The sequence below is a fragment of the Podarcis bocagei genome (genome assembly GCF_964188305.1).
Source record: "Podarcis bocagei genome assembly, chromosome: 7".
NCBI lineage: Eukaryota > Metazoa > Chordata > Lepidosauria > Squamata > Lacertidae > Podarcis > Podarcis bocagei.
Genome location: NC_138132.1, coordinates 26662147 through 26682762, shown reverse-complemented (window position 1 = coordinate 26682762; position 20616 = coordinate 26662147). Strand labels below are relative to the sequence as shown.

General features: G+C 45.7%; 1 protein-coding gene across 2 annotated transcripts; it reads right to left on the bottom strand.

The window, feature by feature from the left end:
- Nucleotides 1-116: 116 nt before the first annotated feature.
- FAM76A (family with sequence similarity 76 member A) lies at nt 117-19624 on the bottom strand. Of its 2 annotated transcripts, XM_081203339.1 has the most exons (10): nt 19463-19622; nt 17320-17384; nt 16149-16203; nt 15284-15436; nt 14300-14457; nt 11714-11800; nt 11004-11135; nt 4424-4559; nt 3511-3612; nt 117-2180 (listed from the first exon to the last, which is right to left on the bottom strand). In XM_081203339.1, the coding sequence occupies exons 1-10, from the start codon at nt 19541-19543 to the stop codon at nt 2094-2096; spliced, it is 1056 nt and encodes a 351-aa protein (XP_081059465.1). In that variant the 5' UTR covers nt 19544-19622; the 3' UTR covers nt 117-2093. The 2 variants fall into 2 exon arrangements, with proteins under 2 accessions (XP_081059465.1, XP_081059466.1); XM_081203340.1 differs by lacking the exon at nt 11004-11135 and having other exon boundaries at nt 19463-19624.
- Nucleotides 19625-20616: the final 992 nt, after the last annotated feature.

Genomic DNA, 20616 nt, shown 5'->3' with positions numbered 1-20616 from the left:
TAGGATTTTAAAAAACCGGAGAGACTAGCTGTCACCCCCACCCTACTTTTTTTAAGCAAGTGACGATAGCTACAGTAATGTGACAAGACTGAAGGAGACATATCAAACAAGAAACCTTCAGTACAGAAAATACTGTTTAATCCTCTACATACATCAAATCTCACAGTAGCACCAAAAGGTCTTTGTGCTTCATGCTGATCACCTGCGCCTGGATCAGGCCCATGCCAGTGGGGGGGGGGGGAGGAATGGTTTATCTTTGCCGACTCAACCAAGAAAGGCATAGGCAAAATATTGAAACATGAAACCACCAGAAGATCCCCCCTCTCCCCCAAACCATTTTTTTTTAACATTTATTTTGTACAAATCAATGCAATTTTTTTTTTAAAGATTGCCAATGTTAGAAACATAGAAAGAAAGAAAAACAGCATCACTATAAATCACCCACTTGAATGCATGATCAAGGTGTCACAGTTAAGAAAAAAGACACAATTTACAGGAAAAAATCCTTCTCCTTGTCTTCATTTTCTGTAGGCTGAGGAAGCTAAAAACCACTCCCGCTTAAATTTCTTTTTCCTAAAAATGTTCTTGAATATAAAAATTAGGCTTCTGCTGCTACAACTCCTTCTGGTGCAATGAATTCTTAATGTACAATGTCTTTTAAACAAAGCAAAAACAAGACTAAAAAATAAATAACCCACAGCAGAGTGCGCGTTTCAATATTCTTTCTTCCACGTTCCAAGGCTTGTAGGTCTTTCAAAGTGCTACTGGAAAAAAAATCATCCCATATATTTATATATTTTAAAATATCCATAAAAGCCCATCTGCAGCAAATATCCCTCTATTTATCTTATAGAAAGTTAATCTCACACCACTTCAGATTGCTGTGTTAGGTGCATGTCCATAAAGGGGGAGGTGTCCCCCATTATTTCGGACTGGGCTCTGTACAAAGGAGCAACCTGGCCAAATACCTTGCCTGGATCTCAACTGTATTTGAACGGCTTGCTATTTCCAAAGAGATGCCTTGAGGGGCAGGGCTCAAACAGCTGCAGTTCATCCCATCTCTCCTCTAATTGGGGTAGGGGTCTCTTGGCCTTGCTGGCACTCCCAGCAGCTTCTTTCTCCTGCAAAAGCCATCATCTTGAAAAAGAAAGCTAACACAACCTTCTTCCCTCACACCTCTTTGTTCTGCTGCCAAGTTAGCTGGAAACATGGTGCCTGATCTCCACCCAACTTCCTCAAAACTCTGCAGAATTGGGCCTTGTTACGGCCCAGTTACCACCACATTATTGGGGACTGGCCTCACCCAACCACTGGTCTTAGGAAAAGGCTCCCTTCCTCCTCTCCCAATTCCAGACAAAAGGGGTTGGGGGACTAGGAGAAAAAGCAGGCAAATCTTAATCAGGGACCGAACCCGAATTCTCAAAGAACCAATGCCATATAAGTGATGACGACGACAACAACAACAACTGAATAAGCAAAATTGCAATTCATCAACCCCCTTTCTTCCAAATTAATGTCCCCAGTATTTTTCCCAAGAGGCCCTTCAGCCTCCAGAATTCCTGATACACAGTTGCTGCATTAAACCTCCATCTGGTTTAACGTCTCCCAATTATACAGACATAAGGGAAACATTTGAGAGGAGCTCTGCATACTAGAGCAAAACGCAAGCATTCTTACGAGTAAGCAAAGTTAGGTACTGCTCTTTAAAAGGCTATACTTAGGCAGGACATTAAATGCCTTGGGTGGGGGGAGGGGAGAGAAAGCAGGAGAGGTTCGTGGAGGGATCCTATCCCAAGCCCTGTTTCCCTTACCGACTCGAGGGAGGGGTAGTAAAACTGAATGGGAAAACCCTGACATTGAAAGTATTTGTTGGCAGGCTTGGAGGGATGCTGCCCCCAGCCACCCTCATCGCTGTACTAGGACAGGAGAACAAGATGTGAAAAACCCAACACCTCAAGCATGCTATTGAATGGTCAGACGCAGAGGCTTCCACCACGTCCATCGCAACAACAATCAAAATGAGGTTCTGGAAGGATTCCAACCCAACCAGCTGGGTTTGCAGCCTTACTGCGGGAGGAGCTCCCAGGCAGTGTTTAAGGGGAGGTTATTGTTCCTGACTTCTCCGTTTTCTTCCCCTTGGATAAAGCTGCGGCTTGTTTCAGGAGCTCTCGGTTCTTGGCCTGTTGGAGGAAGGAGAGGTTCCATGTGTTACGTGGATGGGTTGGGAAGTAGTCCCAGGCAGCGTAACTGCTGCCAATTTACACAGAATCCTGGACTGGAAAAGAATAAAAGAACTTGGGGGGAGGGGAGAGGAGTTCTGCACTGAGAAAAGCTCAATTCTGCAACCTGAATAAATTATGCAAAGCAATCTATCCTGCAGTTCTCCCAGTCATCATGAGGAAGGCACTGATGCATTCACACAACCATGGATATAAGCAATATGATCCAACATGCACACCCCTGAGAGTGCGACCCTTGGGAAAGGGTTGGAGCTCAGTTGTGAACTACATTTTATATGCAGGATGTCCCAAGTTCAATCCCTATTGCCTCTAGGTACTTCTGGGAACGCCCCCTTTCTGAAACCTTGGAGAGCTGTTGCCAGTCAGAATAAATAATAGGTAAAGGTAAAGGATGCCTGGATGGTTAAGTCCAGTCAAAGGAGGCCGAGGGACCCAGTGTTTGTCTGCAGACAGCTTTCTGGGTCATGTGGCCAGCATGACTAAACAACTTCTGGTGCAAGGGGACACCGTGATGAGTGCCAGAGCACACTGCAGCACCGTTTACCTTCCCGCTGCAGCAGTACCTATTTGCACTTTTGAACTGTGTGCTTTTGAACTGCTGGTTGGCAGAACCTGGGACAGAGCAACGGGAGCTCAGCCCATCACAGTAACTGGCAAGCCCAAGGGGCTCCGTGGTTTAGACCACAGCACCCCCTGTGTAAAGGATACCACTTCTCGGTAAATGATGCCAAGCTAGGAGGCAAGGAGGCGCACCAACTTAGATAGCTTTAAAAGAGGACTAGATGAATTCATGGATGATAAGGCTATTGATTTCTCCTAGCCACATTGGCTATGTTCTGCCTCCACAGTTGGAGGCAGGAATGCTTCTGAACACAGCTAGAAACCACAAAAGGGGAGAGTGCTCTTGTGAGCTCAGATCCTGCTTGCAGGGTTCTGACACAGGCATCTGCTTGGCCACTGTGAGAACAGGATGCTGGACTAGATGGGCTACTGGCTTGATCCAGCAGACTCTTCTTATGTTCTTATGATGCAGCCCTCCGTATCTTTATGTAGGACTCAGAAAGATACCTGTCTGAAAATCTGGAATGCTGCTGCCAATCAGCACAGGCAACAATGAACTAAATGGGCCAAAGGTATTGAATTGTTAGAAATCCATTGTAGAATATTAGTCGATCTAACAATGCAAAGGTTTGCAGAGCTGGTCACAGTGTTCTCAGCAACCAATCAGTCCTGTGAATGCTAATTAATGGACCAAGTTAAACAAAGTTACCTGCAATTGTTCTGTGACTTCCTTGTGAGTCTTTTCCATCTGGTTCATTTTCACCCTCATCTGGGATTCTTGGTACTGCAGATCAGCCTTCAGTTCAGTTATCTGCAGAACACACACAAGCAAAAGAAATCAAAGCAGTTAAAATTCATTTGCAATTAATATTTGCCATAAAATGGGAGATTTCATTGTAAAAATCCAGTATGCTAAATAAGCTGCAGGGCTGCCACCTGGGAACAAGGTGATAAGGAGTTTTATTAAATTCCATATATATTTAGCTTGAAAAATGAAGCAGGAACATAGCTGAGATCCAACAAAATTCTTCCAGAACCTTTGCCAACCTGGTGCCCTCCAGATGTTTTGGACTACAACTCATATCAGCTGTTGCTGTGCTGTCTGAGGCTTATGGGAGTTATAATCCAGAATATCTGGAGGGCACCAGGTTCCTGAAGACTGCCTTATGGCTTAACTTCCAAAATTATGAAACACAACCAGTGCCCAACCATCTTTCAGCTTGGGATCCAAACACCCACAAGAGCACCTCTCCTTACACCATCCTGCCCATGTCTTCAGATCTTCAGAGGAAGCTCTTCTCCATGTTTTGCTGCCAGGGTAATTTCAATATGCAGCAGACAGGGAGAGAGTCTTCTCTGTGGTGGCACCCCAACTACAGAATGCCATCTTCCAAACACAACAGGTGGCAATGTGACAATCATTTCAACACTAGCTCAAGACTTATAGAGATGACTTCTTGTTTAGTCTACCCTGATAGCTTTTAACTACCTTATTTATCTGTAGCGATATTATGAAAGATCCAGCTCTAGCTCTCCTCACCTTCCTTAAGAAGCAAAATAAGAACAGATTACAATAAAGTGCCCCATTGTCTCACCGAGAGGTGGCACAAAGGGGACATTACCTTCTTCTCTTTCTCCAGGATCATCTGATCCTTTTGGTGCAGCATTTTCTTAAGAGTAGCCACTTCCTCTTTCAGCTGGGCTATGATGACAAAGTGGTCGGTGCCAGGAGAGTCCAAGGCAAGGTCTGGAGAAAAGCTATAAAGAGACAGTAAGGGGGAGATCATTAATTACTCATCCCTAGGCTCCAGTTCAGATGGGATGGTAAGCCGTGAACAAGAGAGGTCAGTCCCACAGGCTAACAGGAAAGCCTGCAAAGTCCCCCACGGTCATCTAGTTATCATCATTCAGTGAAATGTGTTTGGAGAAACCCTTCCCAACCTTGAGTCCCCAGATGTTGCTGACCACAGCCAATGGTCAAGGATGAAAGGAACTGTAGACCAACAACATATGGGGACCCAAGGCTGGAAAGGCTGATTTAGAGGATATGTATTTAGGGTGATCTACAATAATTAAATTAACACATATGTGCAGCATCAGATGCAGGATATCTCTGACCCTCCAAAAGTGGCTGAACTCCTACTTCTATCAGCCCAGCAAGTCAGACCAAAGGCCAGGGATAATGGGAGTTGTAGTTCAGACACATCTGGAGGGTCTGTGTGGCATGCTTGACCTATTTGTCAAAAGCATGCTGCTCCAACTACATATTTAAATTGTGCCAGGGACATTTTGTGTCCCCCCCCCTTTTAAAATGACAACATAGACCAGTGTTTCCCAACCTTTTTTGGGCAAAGGCACACTTGTTTGATGAAAAAAATCTCGAGGCACACCACCATTACAGCCCCGTGACATCAGCGCGCAGCGTCACGCCGGGAGGGACGCACGAAAGTGCAAGTTTCAATTTTTTTTCCTCCCCCTTGCCGGGGAACCTCCAAGCTTTGGGGGTGGGGGGGGGAGGAGGCAGCAAAGCGAGGCAGGAAGGAGAGCGCGGCTTGGCTGGGTGAGCTTTGGCAGGGGCAGGGAATGAGAGCCGCGAGGCGGGCGCTACGGACGGAGGCGCTGCCCGCCGAGCTCGCAGGCAGCCAGGCAGGCAGATGGCGAGAGCCCTGCGCTGGGCGGCCTCTCCTCGCCGCCGCCGCCCCGCCTCTCGCCGCCCGACTCGCCCGCCTCCCTCCAGGCAACATCTCGCGGCACACCAGGCAACATCTCGCGGCACACTAGTGTGCCGCGGAACAGTGGTTGGGAAACACTGACATAGACAATCCCACCTTCTTCTTTGGCCAATTACCATTGCAAAGGTTCAGCTAATATTTGATGTGTCTCCAACACTCTTCACGACAAAGGGGACAACAGCTATGGCTCCAATCCTATGCATGCTTCCTTGAGTGCTAGCTAACTTACTTCCTTGAGTGCTAGCTAACTTACTTCCAAGTAAATATGCATAGGTTGATCTGCATTGCATCTAAACCATTATCATTGTACATCCTGTGAAGAGGGAAGAACGCTATGCGTCTTCTTGATCATATCACTCTTTACACAAAATGAACTAATAAGCAGTTCTCCTAAACTTCTGTCTTCCCCCTTGTTTGCAGCTGTATGATATTATCCTTTCCATGTGGATTCATGTTAAATCTTCAGTACAGCATCAATTTTCTCTGTTTGGAGTTTCTCTGCACTATTTAGCACACCTGTGCATACCTGTCTTTGTTGAATTTCAGTGCATTGCTATCAGCCTAGTCCTAAAGCTCAACATCCCAATCGACTTCCCATATTCAATATAGCAGCTTTAAGGCAGGGTGAGAAACACTATTGTGAACACACCACCAAAGAGCAGCTTAGAAAAATTCTGAGCCATGGATCTTCTACACTGTGCAAAATGAGTTCATGTGCTTTGGTATTCTTCATGTTGTAACGTTCAGTGGCCAAAAATGTGGGATGTTAAAGAATGCTGTTTCACATGCAGAGAGAGGGAGGGATAAGACAGTAAGGAGAATCAAAAGCCAAGAAGTGGATATGGCATGAGGTTTTCTAAACACCCTCAACAAGGGCATATCTATACCACAAACCTATATGGCAGCGATGGGAATCCTTTAGCCCTCCAGGTGCTGTGAGACTCAACTATACTTGTCTCTGACTACTGGCTATGTTGTTTGGAGCTGATGGGATTTGGAGTCCAACAACCTCAGGAGGGCACCAGGTTCCCCACCTCTGTTCTCCCGGCTTCTTCCAAAGAACCCTGGGAATCCACCCTCACAGCACTACAGTTCCCAGAGTACCAAGCTACTTTAAATCTGCAGTGAAGACACGAATGGCCAATTGATGGCTTGCAGGCAACAATGTACCTTGATATGTCCTCATCAAACTTTAGTCAAAGTGTGTTTGTCCATTGTTTCATTGGTAAAGCAGAGTAGTAATATATCCCCAAGTGCATTTGGGGATGCACTCTTTGCCCTTGGAGATCAAAGAGACCAAGATTCCCAGCAGCAGCATGAACATGTTCCCCATGAGGAACACAATCACTGCTTTTTCAGGTTAGGTTTGAAACCCAACATGAACACAACACACCATAAATGCTACTGCATTACTATCCCATGCAAATTTTGGATATGCAAAGAGTCACTGCTACCCCTGATGTAAATTTATATTTTTTAATATTGTGTTGGAAGCTACTCTGAGTGGCTGGGGCAACCCAGTCAGATGGGTGGGGTATAAGTTGTTGTTGTTGTTGTTGTTGTTGTTGTTGTTGTTGTTGTTATCCCAAATCATGGGGAATCTGCAGAAGGTGGATCCAGACCAAGTACGGCACACTTATTATTTCCACTTAAGATCAAAACTTACTTATCAAGTCACATGGATTTCAGCAGGTGTAACTACTGCCTTGGTCCAGATTTAACAACCCATTTAATGAAACCTAAATATTAATACTAGAGACAGAAAGAACCACACAAATGGAAAGAGGAACCCTATGAAACAGTGAAAGTTCTTGGGGGAGACAGTAAAGAGAGAGACAGTATTTCAACTCTGTTGAAAGAACTTTCATTACAGAAGTCAAAGAACAGAAAAAGAAGTAGCTAAAATGAGAGTGGGAGGGTGAGGTTTTCCAGCAATACCCCGTTTTCAGAAACCACTGTTTTATCTATCTGTGAAGGGTCCATTCACAGTCAACTTCTCCTACACACAAGCAAGCACCCCTCCATCTGAACTAGGAGCCACACCTACATTAACACGGGGAAGCATTATTGTGAACCAGGCTGTACAAAGGTACAACCACAGCCACTCCCGCGACTGCGGAAGTGTCTGCTTGCTGTCTTCAACGTACACAACTCGGCCAGGAATCAAACCACTCCTTAAGAGTAGAAAGCTGGGCAGGTGAAGGCCTGGGGAGAGTCCTGAGGGCCAGACAGAGATACCTGCAGGGCCACGTTCACCCCATATGCCCGAGGTTCCTCATTCCTGACCTCCATGGAATACCTGGCTTGCCTATGGTTACCAGGCAAGCCGCTCAGTACAATACTGCGCTTATGTAATATTGCTCATTTCCAAATAACTTGAGACCCAGAGTCCTCGAAGGGAGGTCAGGCAAAGCAATCACAGGGCAGACAAGGACTCCCTTGGAACTTCAGGGTTTTTTCCCTCACCATACTGACCAGCCTTAAGTGAGGCAGGCAGCACTGTACAACGCTGCCAAAAATGTCCACCTTCCTAACTACTGAACGGGCTCTTCAGCTTGAGACACACCATGCAGTCCATCAGCTTCACAACTTACCGACCCACCCTTTGTCAGTCCCAGGCAGGCAGCAAAAACAGGAGGTATAGTAACAGGCTGCCATAAGCTTGACGGGTTGCAAATGGTGCAAGTTTGCTGTGAAATGAGAAATGGGAGCTGTGGAACCAGGGAGCCTCTAGATAAAGTGTGGGGAACCTTTGGCCCTTCAGATGTTGCTGAACCGAATCAGCCTTGGCCCTTGATCCAGCAATTTCAAGAGGGCCAGAGGTTCCCCATGCCTGCTCTGGGTGCTGCTGGATCTCAACTGTGCAGTTTTTGCAAAGTTTCCTGCTACACCATCCAGAATATAGCAGGTGACAAAAGCCTAACAGACCCAGCTGAAAGGCTAGTTCCAGCCAGGTTGCTCACAAACCCCAATTCTTATGGATCACAACAAACCTGTGATTTCTTTATGCTGGTTTCTGCCTGCCCTCCCATGGCAATGAGGAGAAATTGCAGGTCTGTGCTAAAAAACTGCACTCTCTTCCTTAGATAGTTGTTTCGAAATCATAGCATGTACGCCATGGTCTAGTAGGTTTAGGTGTACAGAATATAGAGTGATTATTAGAGCAATAAGAATTAAATCAAGCATACATATACAAGCCTTTATTCTTACTGCTCTAATCACGGAAACTTGATATAGATTCAGTAATACAGTATCTTGTCTTATGGATAGAGAGGAGAGGACACGCACTAGCTCTGTGTGCTTAAGGTTTCCTGCAGTGGGGGAGCCTCCAATACTCAGGGAGGCATCCAAGCATTTTGGGATCCTGAATTTCCAGGGTTTCTAAACACCTGGGAGCCATTTGTGTTAAATAGAATGATAAAATGCACATGAATTGTGGTCATGCCATGAACATCATATCTAGTATGTTTCAAGTGCTCCAAATGGCTTCATGCACATTGGCTCAGTAATCCTCACAAAGGCCCTGTAAAGTTGTTTCGTTCTGTTATCCACACATTGCAGGAAGTGGTGCTGGGGTGGGGGGGGGGGTGCTGGAGTCACTGAGAAAGCCATACAGTCCAAATGCCTATGCAGCATCTATGGCATCCCACACAGCAGTCCAAACGCCTTACTCAAGAGTGGAATCTGGTACAGTCCCACCTGAAGCATATGCATGGTTCTACAAAATTATCCACTGCCTCAAGTGAAATCCTAACCCCTCTAGTTTAGCTCCATTTACTTTATCAGACAACTTCTCTGGCTGGGAGAGAGCTACAGAGGCGAAAAAATTATATGAGTTCAGCCCCTCAGCTCTGACCTTGGGAGCTACAGATATGATTAAACAACAAATCTGGGATGTAGCTCTTCAAAAGGATAAAGTTCAAACTGCATGCTACTCAGCAGCAGGAAACTGTAGCAAAAACTTCATTCCAGCTGATTATCTGTATACTGTATTTTCTCTAATCTAATGCTCATCTTTTTTGGCCAAATTATGTTGTGAAAATTAAGGTGTGCATTAGATTTGATGGCACATTAGACTCAAGTGAATATGGTACTTTTGAAATTTCTAAATACCATAGCTGGCTTTAATACCTTACCATTTACTCTATTGGAAAGGAGATCCTCATACATTCCTTATAATCAATGTGTCTAGCTTTTGTCAGTCAAGCATTGAAACCACTGAGCATGTATTGCTATATTACTATATATAAGGAACAGATGTCCTATTTTAACTGAATTCCCAGGCAGCTCTGATAAATGTTACACTTCCCTCCTTTTGTCAGGCTCCATTAAGGAAATCACTATCAAAGTAGCAAAATTCTGTGCATTGGCATGTATTACAGGAAACAGATGGCTAACTCTTACCAACCCTCCACCTTTAAAGCTTTCTTTTCCTAAAGGCTGTTGGTGGCTTTTTGTACTTTTGCAAGCGTTGGGGTTCTCTCAAGCACTGGTAACCTCCAGGCTGAATTACTGCAATGTGCTCTATGTGGGGCCGCCCTTGAGGTTGGTCTGGAAGCTCCACTTGGTGCAAAATGTGGCAGCTCGACTGTTCACTGGGGCAGGACATGGCCAACACATCACCTCACTCTTGAAAGACTTGCACTTGCTGCCAATTAGCTACTGGAGTATGTTTAAGGTGCTTGTTTTGATGAATAAAGCACTACATAGCTTGGGTTCAGGATTCCCTTTATTAATCCAATTGATTACAGAGTTCTCTTGGCGAGGGCCTCCAGCAGATATAATCTTGTCAGGAGGTCTATTTCCTAACAATACAGGAATTGGTCCTTTAGCGTTATGGCACCTCCTTTTTGGAATTCCTTCCCCTTAAATATTAGACAGGCACCCACTCCGGTTGTCTGTTCAGGGCCTACTGAAGAACTTCTGTTTTCAACAAGCGTTTTAAGTGGAGACCTTTCCCCATCTGCATCCACACTGCAGATGTTTTTATTGTTTTACCACTTGTTTGTCACCCTAGGCAACTTTGGGAGGAAGAGGGCAGGATATAAATTCTATAAATATATAAAAAACCAATCCTGCCAGTATCTCCCTCTTGTGTGTGGATAATGCCCCCTTGGCTCTATGAGAACGCACACCAGAATAAGGAGTTCGATATTAGTGTACAGTACAATATTGTCTCCGCACATGGATTTCATGCCTTGATATTTCTAAATGTAGCCATCACAGACAATGAGGGAGTGACAGGAGAGTTGTAACATGGAACTAGACCAGACCTTCAAGCGATGGTAAATAAAGCAATTGCCAACAAATTACCTACACACTTAGAAGTCCTGGCCTACAGTCTGGCCCACGCTCCTGGAATGATATGCTTTAGGAGGAAATCCAAGAGCATGGATTGCTTCCATAAAATGAGACAATTCCCAGGGTTGGGGAGGAAACGGGTGGGGGAGAAAATGATAGGTGATCTCACTTCAGGATGTCAGTGCCTTGAGAAACAGGACAATCATGGGCACCGAGACTCTGTTGGGAAGCAGCCCACTGCACCAACACGGACGGGGCACTCTGGATAGGGGGGCAAAGCATCTCGGGAGAGGAAGGAACGCTGAGAATTAGAGAGGAAAGGGAGGAATGAAAATATGCACATCAAGAGCGTCAATGCTAACTACACCCTACCTCCTCCTTATTCTTTCCCGATTTTAAGTGTTAGGGAAACCCTAACCTACCCTACCATGTCACTTGCTGGGGAAGGTGGGGGGGGGGGAACCAACACATTTTTTTGCACACAGCAGTCACAGAACAGAAGCTACAGACTTCAGAGATTGGCAGAGGCTTTCCTTCTCCCAAAACAAAGGAAGGGGGTAAAGTGGGTCTCTTTTTAAAGTATGATCTTGCTTGACAGTAGCTTTCTTTTCTCTAATATATTTCTATTCTGCACTGCCTAATTTAACAGCATAGCCTGGAATCCCAAAACTACACGTATAACCATGCAAAAGAAATGCAACCTATCGCCAACCGTTTTCCCCATAATCATAAAGTTGGTCCACAAGAGCCCTGCAGCTCCAGAAGAGAAGCTTCACCATTTAAGTCTCTAAGCGCTGAAAAGTTTTCTAATTCTTTTTCTTTTAAAACTAAAAACAGATCAGACCACCCACCCACACTTCCAAATTTTAAGGCGCTCACCTGTCTCCATTGGCTGATATGGCATCAAACTTGGGCTTTTTCTTTGGGATTTCATTCTGAATAGAAGATGTAGATAATGTTTTCTGGCTGCAAAAGGAAACAAAGCAACAAAACACACTGTTAAGAAGTTTGGCAATTCCAAGTCAGTTTTCTGGTTGTTTTCAATAATTGCAGTATGCTTCTTGGAAAAAAAGAACTCTTTGTGGATACAGCAGCATGGTTTCTTAAACAGAAGTAAACATGAGATGACCTTTAATGCACCTGTTAAAAAAAAGAGGGGGGACACCCTGACCATACTCAGTGGCTACACATTTTAATACTAGTTATGTGCCAAAGCTGTGGATTTGATGACTAAAGTAGAAAAAACTGCAACACTTGTTATTGGGAATGGTACATTACACCCTCCTCCCACTTTATCCTCCCAACAACCCAGTAAGGTAACATATGGGATGTGTGTGTGTATGTATGTAAGAGAAAGAGAAAGAAGGCCAGTATCACCAAATGAACCTCAAGGCAGAGTAATGATTCAAACCTAAATCACCCTGATCGTATCCAATACACTATCCTGACTCACACACTTCCTTGCCAAGCAGTTTCCAAGACACATTTAAGCAGGGCAATGTGTATGTTGTGATCCCATGTGTCACTGGGTGCAGAATTCATCAAAAAATAAACTTTAAATAGCAGCAGTGCATTAGAAAGCCACTACAGATTTCCACCTTCCCAGTTGCTGTACAAGCTCCTCAACTTGTACAGTGGTGCCTCGCAAGACGAAATTAATTCGTTCCGCAAGTTTTTTCTTCTTGCGAGTTTTTCGTCTTGCGAAGCATGGTTTCCCATAGGAATTCATTGAAAATCAATTAATGTGTTCCTATGGAAACCGCTTGCCAGGCTGGCGGTGCGGAGAAGGGCTTTTCTCCCCACCGCAAGCCTTCAGGACAGGTACGGGAACAGAGGGGAAGGGGCGCAGCGCTTCTCCTCTGTTCCCGGGGCTTGCGGTGGGAGGGTTTTTCCTCCCCACCGCCAACATTCAGAACAGCATTCTGAATGTTGGCGGTGGGAAGGAAAACCCTCCTCCCACCGCAAGTCTTCAGGACAGCCATCCGAAGGCTGGCGTGGGGAGAAGGGCTTTCCGCCCCACCGCCAGCCTTCGGAGCAGCCTTCCGAAGGCTGGCGCGGGGAGAAGGGCTTTTCTCCCCACCGCCAGCCTTCGGAGGAGCCTTCCGAAGGCTGGTGCGGGGAGAAGGGCTTTCCGCCCCACCGCCAGCCTTCGGGGGAGCCTTCTGAAGGCTGGCGCGGGGAGAAGGGCTTTCCGCCCCACCGCCAGCCTTCGGGGGAGCCTTCTGAAGGCTGGTGCGGGGAGAAGGGCTTTCCGCCCCACCGCCAGCCTTCGGGGGAGCCTTCCAAAGGTTGGCTCGGGGAGAAGGGCTTTTCTCCCCACCGCCAGCCTTCGGAGGAGCCTTCCGAACGTTGGCTCGGGGAGAAGGGCTTTTCTCCCCACCACCAGCCTTCGGAGGAGCCTTCCGAAGGCTGGCGCGGGGAGAAGGGCTTTCCGCCCCACCGCCAGCCTTCGGAGGAGGTCCGAGGACAGTGGGGAAGACGCGCTGCGCTTCCCCGCTGTCCCGGAGATTTCCCTATGGGCTTTCGTCTTGCGAAGGAAGCCCATAGGGAAATTCGTTTTGCGAAGCGCCTCCAAAACGGAAAACCCTTTCGTCTAGTGGGTTTTCCGTCTTGCGAGGCGTTCGTCTTGCGGGGCACCACTGTACAGAAATACAGAGCAAAGCAGCAAGTTTCCAGTCCTCACAGCTGGGAAGAAATGTGGGCCATGCCTGCTTAAATGTCAAAATAATTTTTAAATAGACAGGCAATTGCTCTTTCTCTCCTAATCACCTCCCTGCTCTAAATCCCAAATAAACCCAAAGGTGGCTTGGGTTTATTATTGTTTTTAAAGCAAGAGGACCGTAATATGTGTTAGAACATAATTTGGTCCTCTGAAAAAAAAACCACACCAAAAGACAAATACTTCTTATTTACCATAATGCAACAGCCTGCTATTGAGAGCTCCCTTAATAAATGATTTGAGGAACATATCCTAATATTCAAGAACATATTGTTTTACCCTACGGAAGCATACAGTTTTAGCAGCCAGTCCACCATGGAAGTGCATTAGACACATTTTGGGCCAAAGTGTCATCCTCTCCCCCCAGACAGAGTTCGGGGGAAACAGTTTTTTTTTCCCTTCACTTTGCAGCAGAAGGCAGTTTTGCCCTCTCCAGTTTGGGTTGGGAGAAACTGCTGCCTGAAACCCTGGAGAGCTGCTGCCAATCAGTGTGGACAATATGGAGCTAGATAGACCAATAGCAGCTTCCAACGTTCCATGCCTTCTCACAGAACCCCTGCATGTTTCCATGCATGTTTGTATACATCCTATCTCAGAGTTCAAAAGGCCACTGAAGGTCTGTAAGATGGCTACAATCCTTGGGCCAGAAAAAGCAAGCCTGCTTTTCTGTTGCATACGCCTCCATATGCCACAGGAGTGCACACAGAGAGTGAAGCTGCCGAGGGAGCTACACTGATAGCGCATACCTGTTGTAGTGGGTGCCACCACTGAGTCGGCCATACTGTTCGTTTTCCGGCAGGCTTGTCCGGGAAGAGGTGCTCAAGTGTTTACGTTGCTCTTTGGTCTTCTGCAAGACTCTTTTATAGGAGAGTGTGCAAAGCCAGCAGAGTAGCTTCCCATCCACCTAGGTAGATGAGAAAAGGGACAAAACAGGCAGGATGTTATCACACACTCTCCTAGACAAAAGGAAAAGCACAACAGCCAAAATGGAATTGAGAGGCAGCTCTTGTGAAACAGACCATATTTAGAAACAAAATAGTCACGACTGTTTAAACTTAAGGGAAGCCAATGTGGTGCCTTCTAGATATTGCTGGACTACAACTCCCAGTTTTTCTGAGAACTGGCCACGTTGGCTGGGACTGACAGGAGCTGGTATCTGACATCTGGAAGGCACCATGTATTACTGGTGATAAAGATACGAGCCAATTCACACAGCAATCTTTCCCCTAAAACCAGTGAATTTAAGTTTCACTCCTTCTCATGCTGGATGCCCGGCCAGATCTCAAGATGTTGGCCAGGAACCCATGTGGAATACATGTCTCACTGAGCAAAGGAGACATTAGGGCAGTGGGCACCTGCAACAGGCAGAAAAACTCCAAGGAAATTCAGTGAGCCAATGAGGAGGAGGTTCCTCAGTCCCTATTGCAAGGGACTTAATGTTTGGTAGTTGGCTTTGACGCGTACCCCACCTCCTGACATGGTGAAAATAATGACAATACCAAAGTCATAACGACGACTCAGTAGGGAGCAAACTGATGAGCACACAGAATCACAGAATCTTAGAGTTGGAAGGGGCACAAGGGCTATCTAGTCCAACCCCCTGCAAAGCTGGAACATCTGTAGGACATACTTTTAACTGTATCATGTGTTAAATGGCCTTTTGGTGCTCAGAATCTACACACAGCAGACAGCTTCTTCACTTTCCATGCTGAATGTATATAGGCACTCACTTTTTTCCTGTCATCTTTCCTGTCAAAGGCACACTGCTGCTTACACTGCTCACACGAATGTGGTGGTCCGTACTTCTTCTCGGAGTTTGTACAACGCTGGCACTTGTTACCAATAAATGCAGCAATTATATTGCAATACTGGCATGGTTTGGGCTGTAAAAACCAGAAAATTGTAAAGAGATTAATGATGCACTTTAATTATATATGCAATCGCCAAGACTTGCTCCAGTATTCTCAACATTGCCTTCCTGCTTTCTCTCAACTAAGCAGGATAAGTTTCCAAAAACACACTACATACATTTAACTACCCTAAGCTTGCTGTGACCTTTTCTTCCACTTGCTGGTCCACTGGAAACTGGCCAGAGTTCCACCCACCTCTGCTTTTAAACCACCGTAGCAGGAATGGGGAATTTCCAGCCTGCATGTCAATCTTGTCACACTAGGGAGTCAAATTCTCCCAAGTTCATTTTTTTTTTATAAAAAAACCCAAACCCAGTTAGTTGATGTCATTGCAGTGCAGGATGATGTCACCTGATGGACAGAGTTTGATTTTGCATTGGCTGCCACACCAGTTCCCCTGGCCATAGCAGCAGGATGCAATCCCCTCATCAGCTGGCAAGCAGGAGTTAGATCCTGCTCAGTTTAGCTGACATTCAGGGCTGCAAAGTGCAATGCTACCCAGTGTGACTATGATGTCAGGTGATTGACACACAGGTAGATGGCTCCACCTGCCTGTCAAATTTAGTCCTCAGGGTGGGAAGATAAGGATCTGGCCCACTGGCAGGAATAGATTTCCCACCTTTTCACTATACTATAGGAATTAAGATAAACTTCCAGTGCGTAAGGAAAGAAGACTGCAACATACCGTCCCATAAAGTTTCACGTTCTGTGCACACTTCTTGCATATTGTGTTGGTTTTGCTAGCAAAACAACAAAAAGATTATATTAAGATAGGAAAACATGATGTAACATGATCTGCATTTATAGATTATAAAAGAAGTAACTTTGTCGCTTTTTGAATTATATACCATTTACAGTGCTGCCCCGCAAGATGAATGCCTCGCAAGACGAAAAACTCGCTAGACGAAAGGGTTTTTTGGTTTTTGCATTGCTTCGCTAGACGAATTTCCCTATGGGCTTGCTTTGCAAGACGAAAACGTCTTGCGAGTTTGTTCGCTTTTTTCTTAAAGCCGCTTGAAGAGGCGCAGTTGCAATGGACCATGCTTCGCAAGACGAAAAACATCGCAAGACGAAAAGACTCGCAGAACGAATTAATTTTGTCTTGCGAGGCACCACTGTATGCCTTACATGATATGGTCAATTTGTAACTATTAAGTTCTGGATCCAATTCTAGAATATTTTAATTTAAGAAATAAAAAAATGCATAATATATAAAAATGCAGAAGGACAGAATGATTTGCTGTCTCCTGTTTAAAATAGTAGGGGTTGCTCATTAGTGTTCAACTCAACTGGAGTTGTGCAAAGCTATTTCAAATTGTATTATACATAGCAATTCTACTTTCCATTAAAAAGGTCCTAAATTAAATCCCTGGCATCTCCAAAAAGGGCATGGGAGAGAACCATGTCTAAAATCCTGGGCAGCTGCTGCCAGTCAGAGCAGACAATACTGGGCTATGTGGACCAATGGTCTGACTCAGCACAAGGCATCTTCCTATGTTTCTATGGTCCAAGCTTGCAATCCCAAGCCTTCCAATCCTTGGAAACAGACTCTGATAGAGTTCATTTCTGAACTGATGTGTGAATTAGTTAGCAAAATAATGTTGAGTATTTTTCACTATTGGATAGAAAGTCAGACTCCCTGACTGATTCAACCTGGCAAAGCACCACTCTTATGCTTAAAACAATAGCTCAAGTGTGTTGGAGAGTCAACAAATGCTGAAAGCACCAGAACAGGCGGTCTTTGTTTTGGAATCAAACAATGAAAAGCCACAATTTAAGATATCGCAAAGAAAGCAGTTCCATTTTCCCCCACCCACCCAGACAACCCACTGTAAAAAGGCTGAACAAGTATTTACCTCTCTTGCTGGAATTCAGTTCTGCAATAAGTACATTTAACAATGGGGTGTGCAATCCGACATTCCTGAAAGAGAAAGATTTTTGAAAGTTATAACATCTAGGGAATTGAATTGAAAGGCAAAAACATACAAAAGGCATTCGGGTTGTCACTAATGTATCATCCCATAAACCTAAGGAGTGAGATACTGACAAGGAATGGTGAAGAGAGAAATCCCATCATGATGAAAATGAAGGCAGGTACTAGAGCGGTGACTCAAAGTGGCAAACTATCAAACAACAGATTTTTGTATTCTGGCCCAGGAAGCAATTAGACAGGGCTACTGCTTTACACAGCATCCAACTAGAGAAGACGGCCAGTGCAACAGGCAGGGTCATCTTACAATGTTATCGTCTCCAGAGTCAAAACTCCTCTCTTTATAGTTCATCTGCGTATTTTGTTAGTGGCACAGAAAACTGCAATTCTTCTAAGAAAAACAACATAGTGTCTCTTTAGCAATGAGTATGTTAATAGGTATTCATAAAGAAAATCATGGGTCCTTCACTGTTGCTCTTGATTGTAATCAGTCACTGAAGAGAGTCATACTGCAGCAAAGGAACAGTAGTTAGATACCACATTAGATAAGTAGCAGCGTTTAACTATAAGCAAGAGTGCAAAACACAAACAAGAGCAAAATGTCAGTAATTACTTTCAGTACATTTAAACCCAATTATTTTTAAACTTGATTGTAAGTTGCCTGAGAAATGCCCTTTTTAGATGACTTAACAAGTTAATAAAACAACAGCAATTTAATAAAAACAATAACATATTGTGGTTTTCTTTCTTTTTATGTTGTGAACTGCCCTGAGATCTTCGAATGAAGGGTGTTATACAAATTGGGTAACTAATAATAATATTGCCTAGCATGAGACACCAACATCTTTATTCCTGATCTTATTATATGACTCATTTGTCCTGTTATATGGTCTTTAATGTATTTCTTTTATGATTATATTGATTTTATTGTGAAATTGCCTGGGAGCTGTTTGGCTGAAGAATAACTTACGAAACATGCTAACTACATACTGCCACAGGCCACATCTTTCTTAATGAACCCCAATTAGAAGCTAACAGACAAGGCACAAGCATACAAATAATAGCAATAAACAAATACACTCTGACTTCACAAAGGATGGATGCAGGAAATAACTAAGTGGGATTTGTGGGTACACTCACAAACCCAAGAAGCGCCTTCCTACCCAGTTTCCACACCACCTCCCTAAGCAACAACACCTACTACAATCTATAGGCCAATCCTACCCATGTTTACTCAGAAATAAGGTCCACTACATTTAGTGGGGCTTTCTCTCAGGTAAGAGCACATAACTGAAGTCTTGGCTTCTTGCTCCATTCCTTTCCCCTTCTAATGTCTTCATCAAAGCACTTCCTGAAGAAGAAGAAACCAGTCCCAGAGTTGGAGTGGTGGTATAACAGCTATATGACACTGGACCCACTGGACCGCAGAGACATGACTTTGAATTCCCACTGCTCACCCCAAAGATCCCTGAACAGCCTTGGGCCATACTCAAAAACCTAGCCTACCTCACACAGCTACTGCATGGATATCCAGGAGATTATGCTCCCCATGGAACCTACAGCTCTTGTGCAGAAAGGTGCAAGGAATATAAACGCATCCTGATTTATATCAGGATTTCTCTTATTCCCTTCACCCAGCCTTCAAAGATCTCTGAATACGTCATGACTCAGCCGTGCTTGTCAGGGATGATGACAGCAACCCTGTGAGGTAGGCCAGTTGATTTCAATATGGAGTGGTGGCCGGGGGGGGGAGGAGAGGGGGGAGGCCGAGTAATGCTGCCCTTCGATTACAGCACGCCTCGGCCACAACGACAACAACAACCGTGCGAGGTAGGCCGGTGTTGTTTTGATTCCAGCATGAACTGGAGGGTCAGGGAGGAGGCGGCAGAGAGAGACAGAAGAAGGCTAGAGGCCGAGCGAAGCTGTTCTGGCTAAGGTCACCCAAGGAGGCGGCTAAGCTGAGCTCCGACGGGAAAGGAAGAGAAGGGTCGGCGGGTGGGATTTTGGCTCACAGCTCGCGCTCCTAACCGCCACGGCCCCCGCAGCCCCCGCCAGTTCCTGGCCCTGACCTTGCAGAGCTGCTGTCCCTGGCTGAGCGCCTCGAACGGGAAGCGCTGGTGGCACTTGGTGCAAGCATAAAGCGCCGCCATCCCGCCGCCCGCACTGACAGGCGCAGCTCTAACCCAACCCGACGTGACGCTCCCGCCTGCTTACGGCGCCATTGGTCGAGGGCGGCGCCACTCACCGCTTCGGAGGCGGGGCCTCCGTTCGTACCTGGAGGCTCATTGATTCTCCGGAGACGTCACTCAGAGGTTTAGGGCGGGGCGGGCTCGACTTGTTGCGGGAAGAAGCCGGGGAAGGGAAGGGCGGAGCTGCGTCACCGGGTGTGCCTCCGTCCGGGGTTGCGCAAGGGGAGCGGCGTCACGGCGCCAACTTGGGTCACCCTTAACCATAGAGACAGCCAGAGAAAATTGTAGAGTAACGTGCAATATGAAATATGTTGTCCTGTGGTTATTGCTGTGGTAAAAACTGGGGACCCTCCCTTTTGCTAGTGTTGCCCATAAGTACGGCGTGGAATCTCTGTGAGGAAAACAGGACTGATATAACTCGAACTGGAAGTTTGAGTGGCAAAACTAGATCAGAAGTATAGAAAGTATTGAGACAACGTGTGACTCTATAGTTGCATCTCTGTCAATTGCCTCTACGCTCCCGCACGTCTTCTGTTCTCTCGCGAGATCTGTCTGTGCTTTGGAGGGGGTGAAGGATGTTATCTTTGTTTCACATGTTGTTTCGATTACGAAGTGGCTTTTAATTGTTATGGGTCCCATTTGCAGAGGGCAGGTAGCGTCCTGTTCTCGCAGTGGCCACGCAGATGCCTCGAGGAGCAACAGGCGTCCAGAAGCCCCATTGCCTCTGACCTCTGGGGCAGATCATAGTCGTCCTGGCCAGGAGCCCCCGGCTGCCACGAATTTGTCCAATCCTCTTTTAGGGCCACCCCAAGTTGGTGGCCATCACTGCTTCCTCTGGCGAGCGAGTTTTCCAGAGTTTTAACAACTTCGTGAAGAAAAGTACTTTTCTTTATTATATGTCTCGAATCCTTCCGTATTCAGGTTCATAGGACACCTTGCAAGTTCTACTGTTTCTCCATGCCATGCATCAGTTTCTGAGCTTCTGTTCTGTCACCTACAGCTCATCTTTTCTCTAAACTAAAAAGTTCCAAACG

Coding starts and splice junctions, on each gene's coding strand:
- FAM76A (XM_081203339.1), bottom strand. CDS start 19,543: ATGGCGGCGCTTTATGCTTGCACCAAGTGCCACCAGCGCTTCCCGTTC. Junction 14,458..15,283: donor GGAAAGATGACAGGAAAAAA/GTGAGTGCCTAT, acceptor TCATCTACCTAG/GTGGATGGGAAGCTACTCTG. Junction 3,613..4,423: donor TCCTGGAGAAAGAGAAGAAG/GTAATGTCCCCT, acceptor TGTGTTCTGCAG/ATAACTGAACTGAAGGCTGA.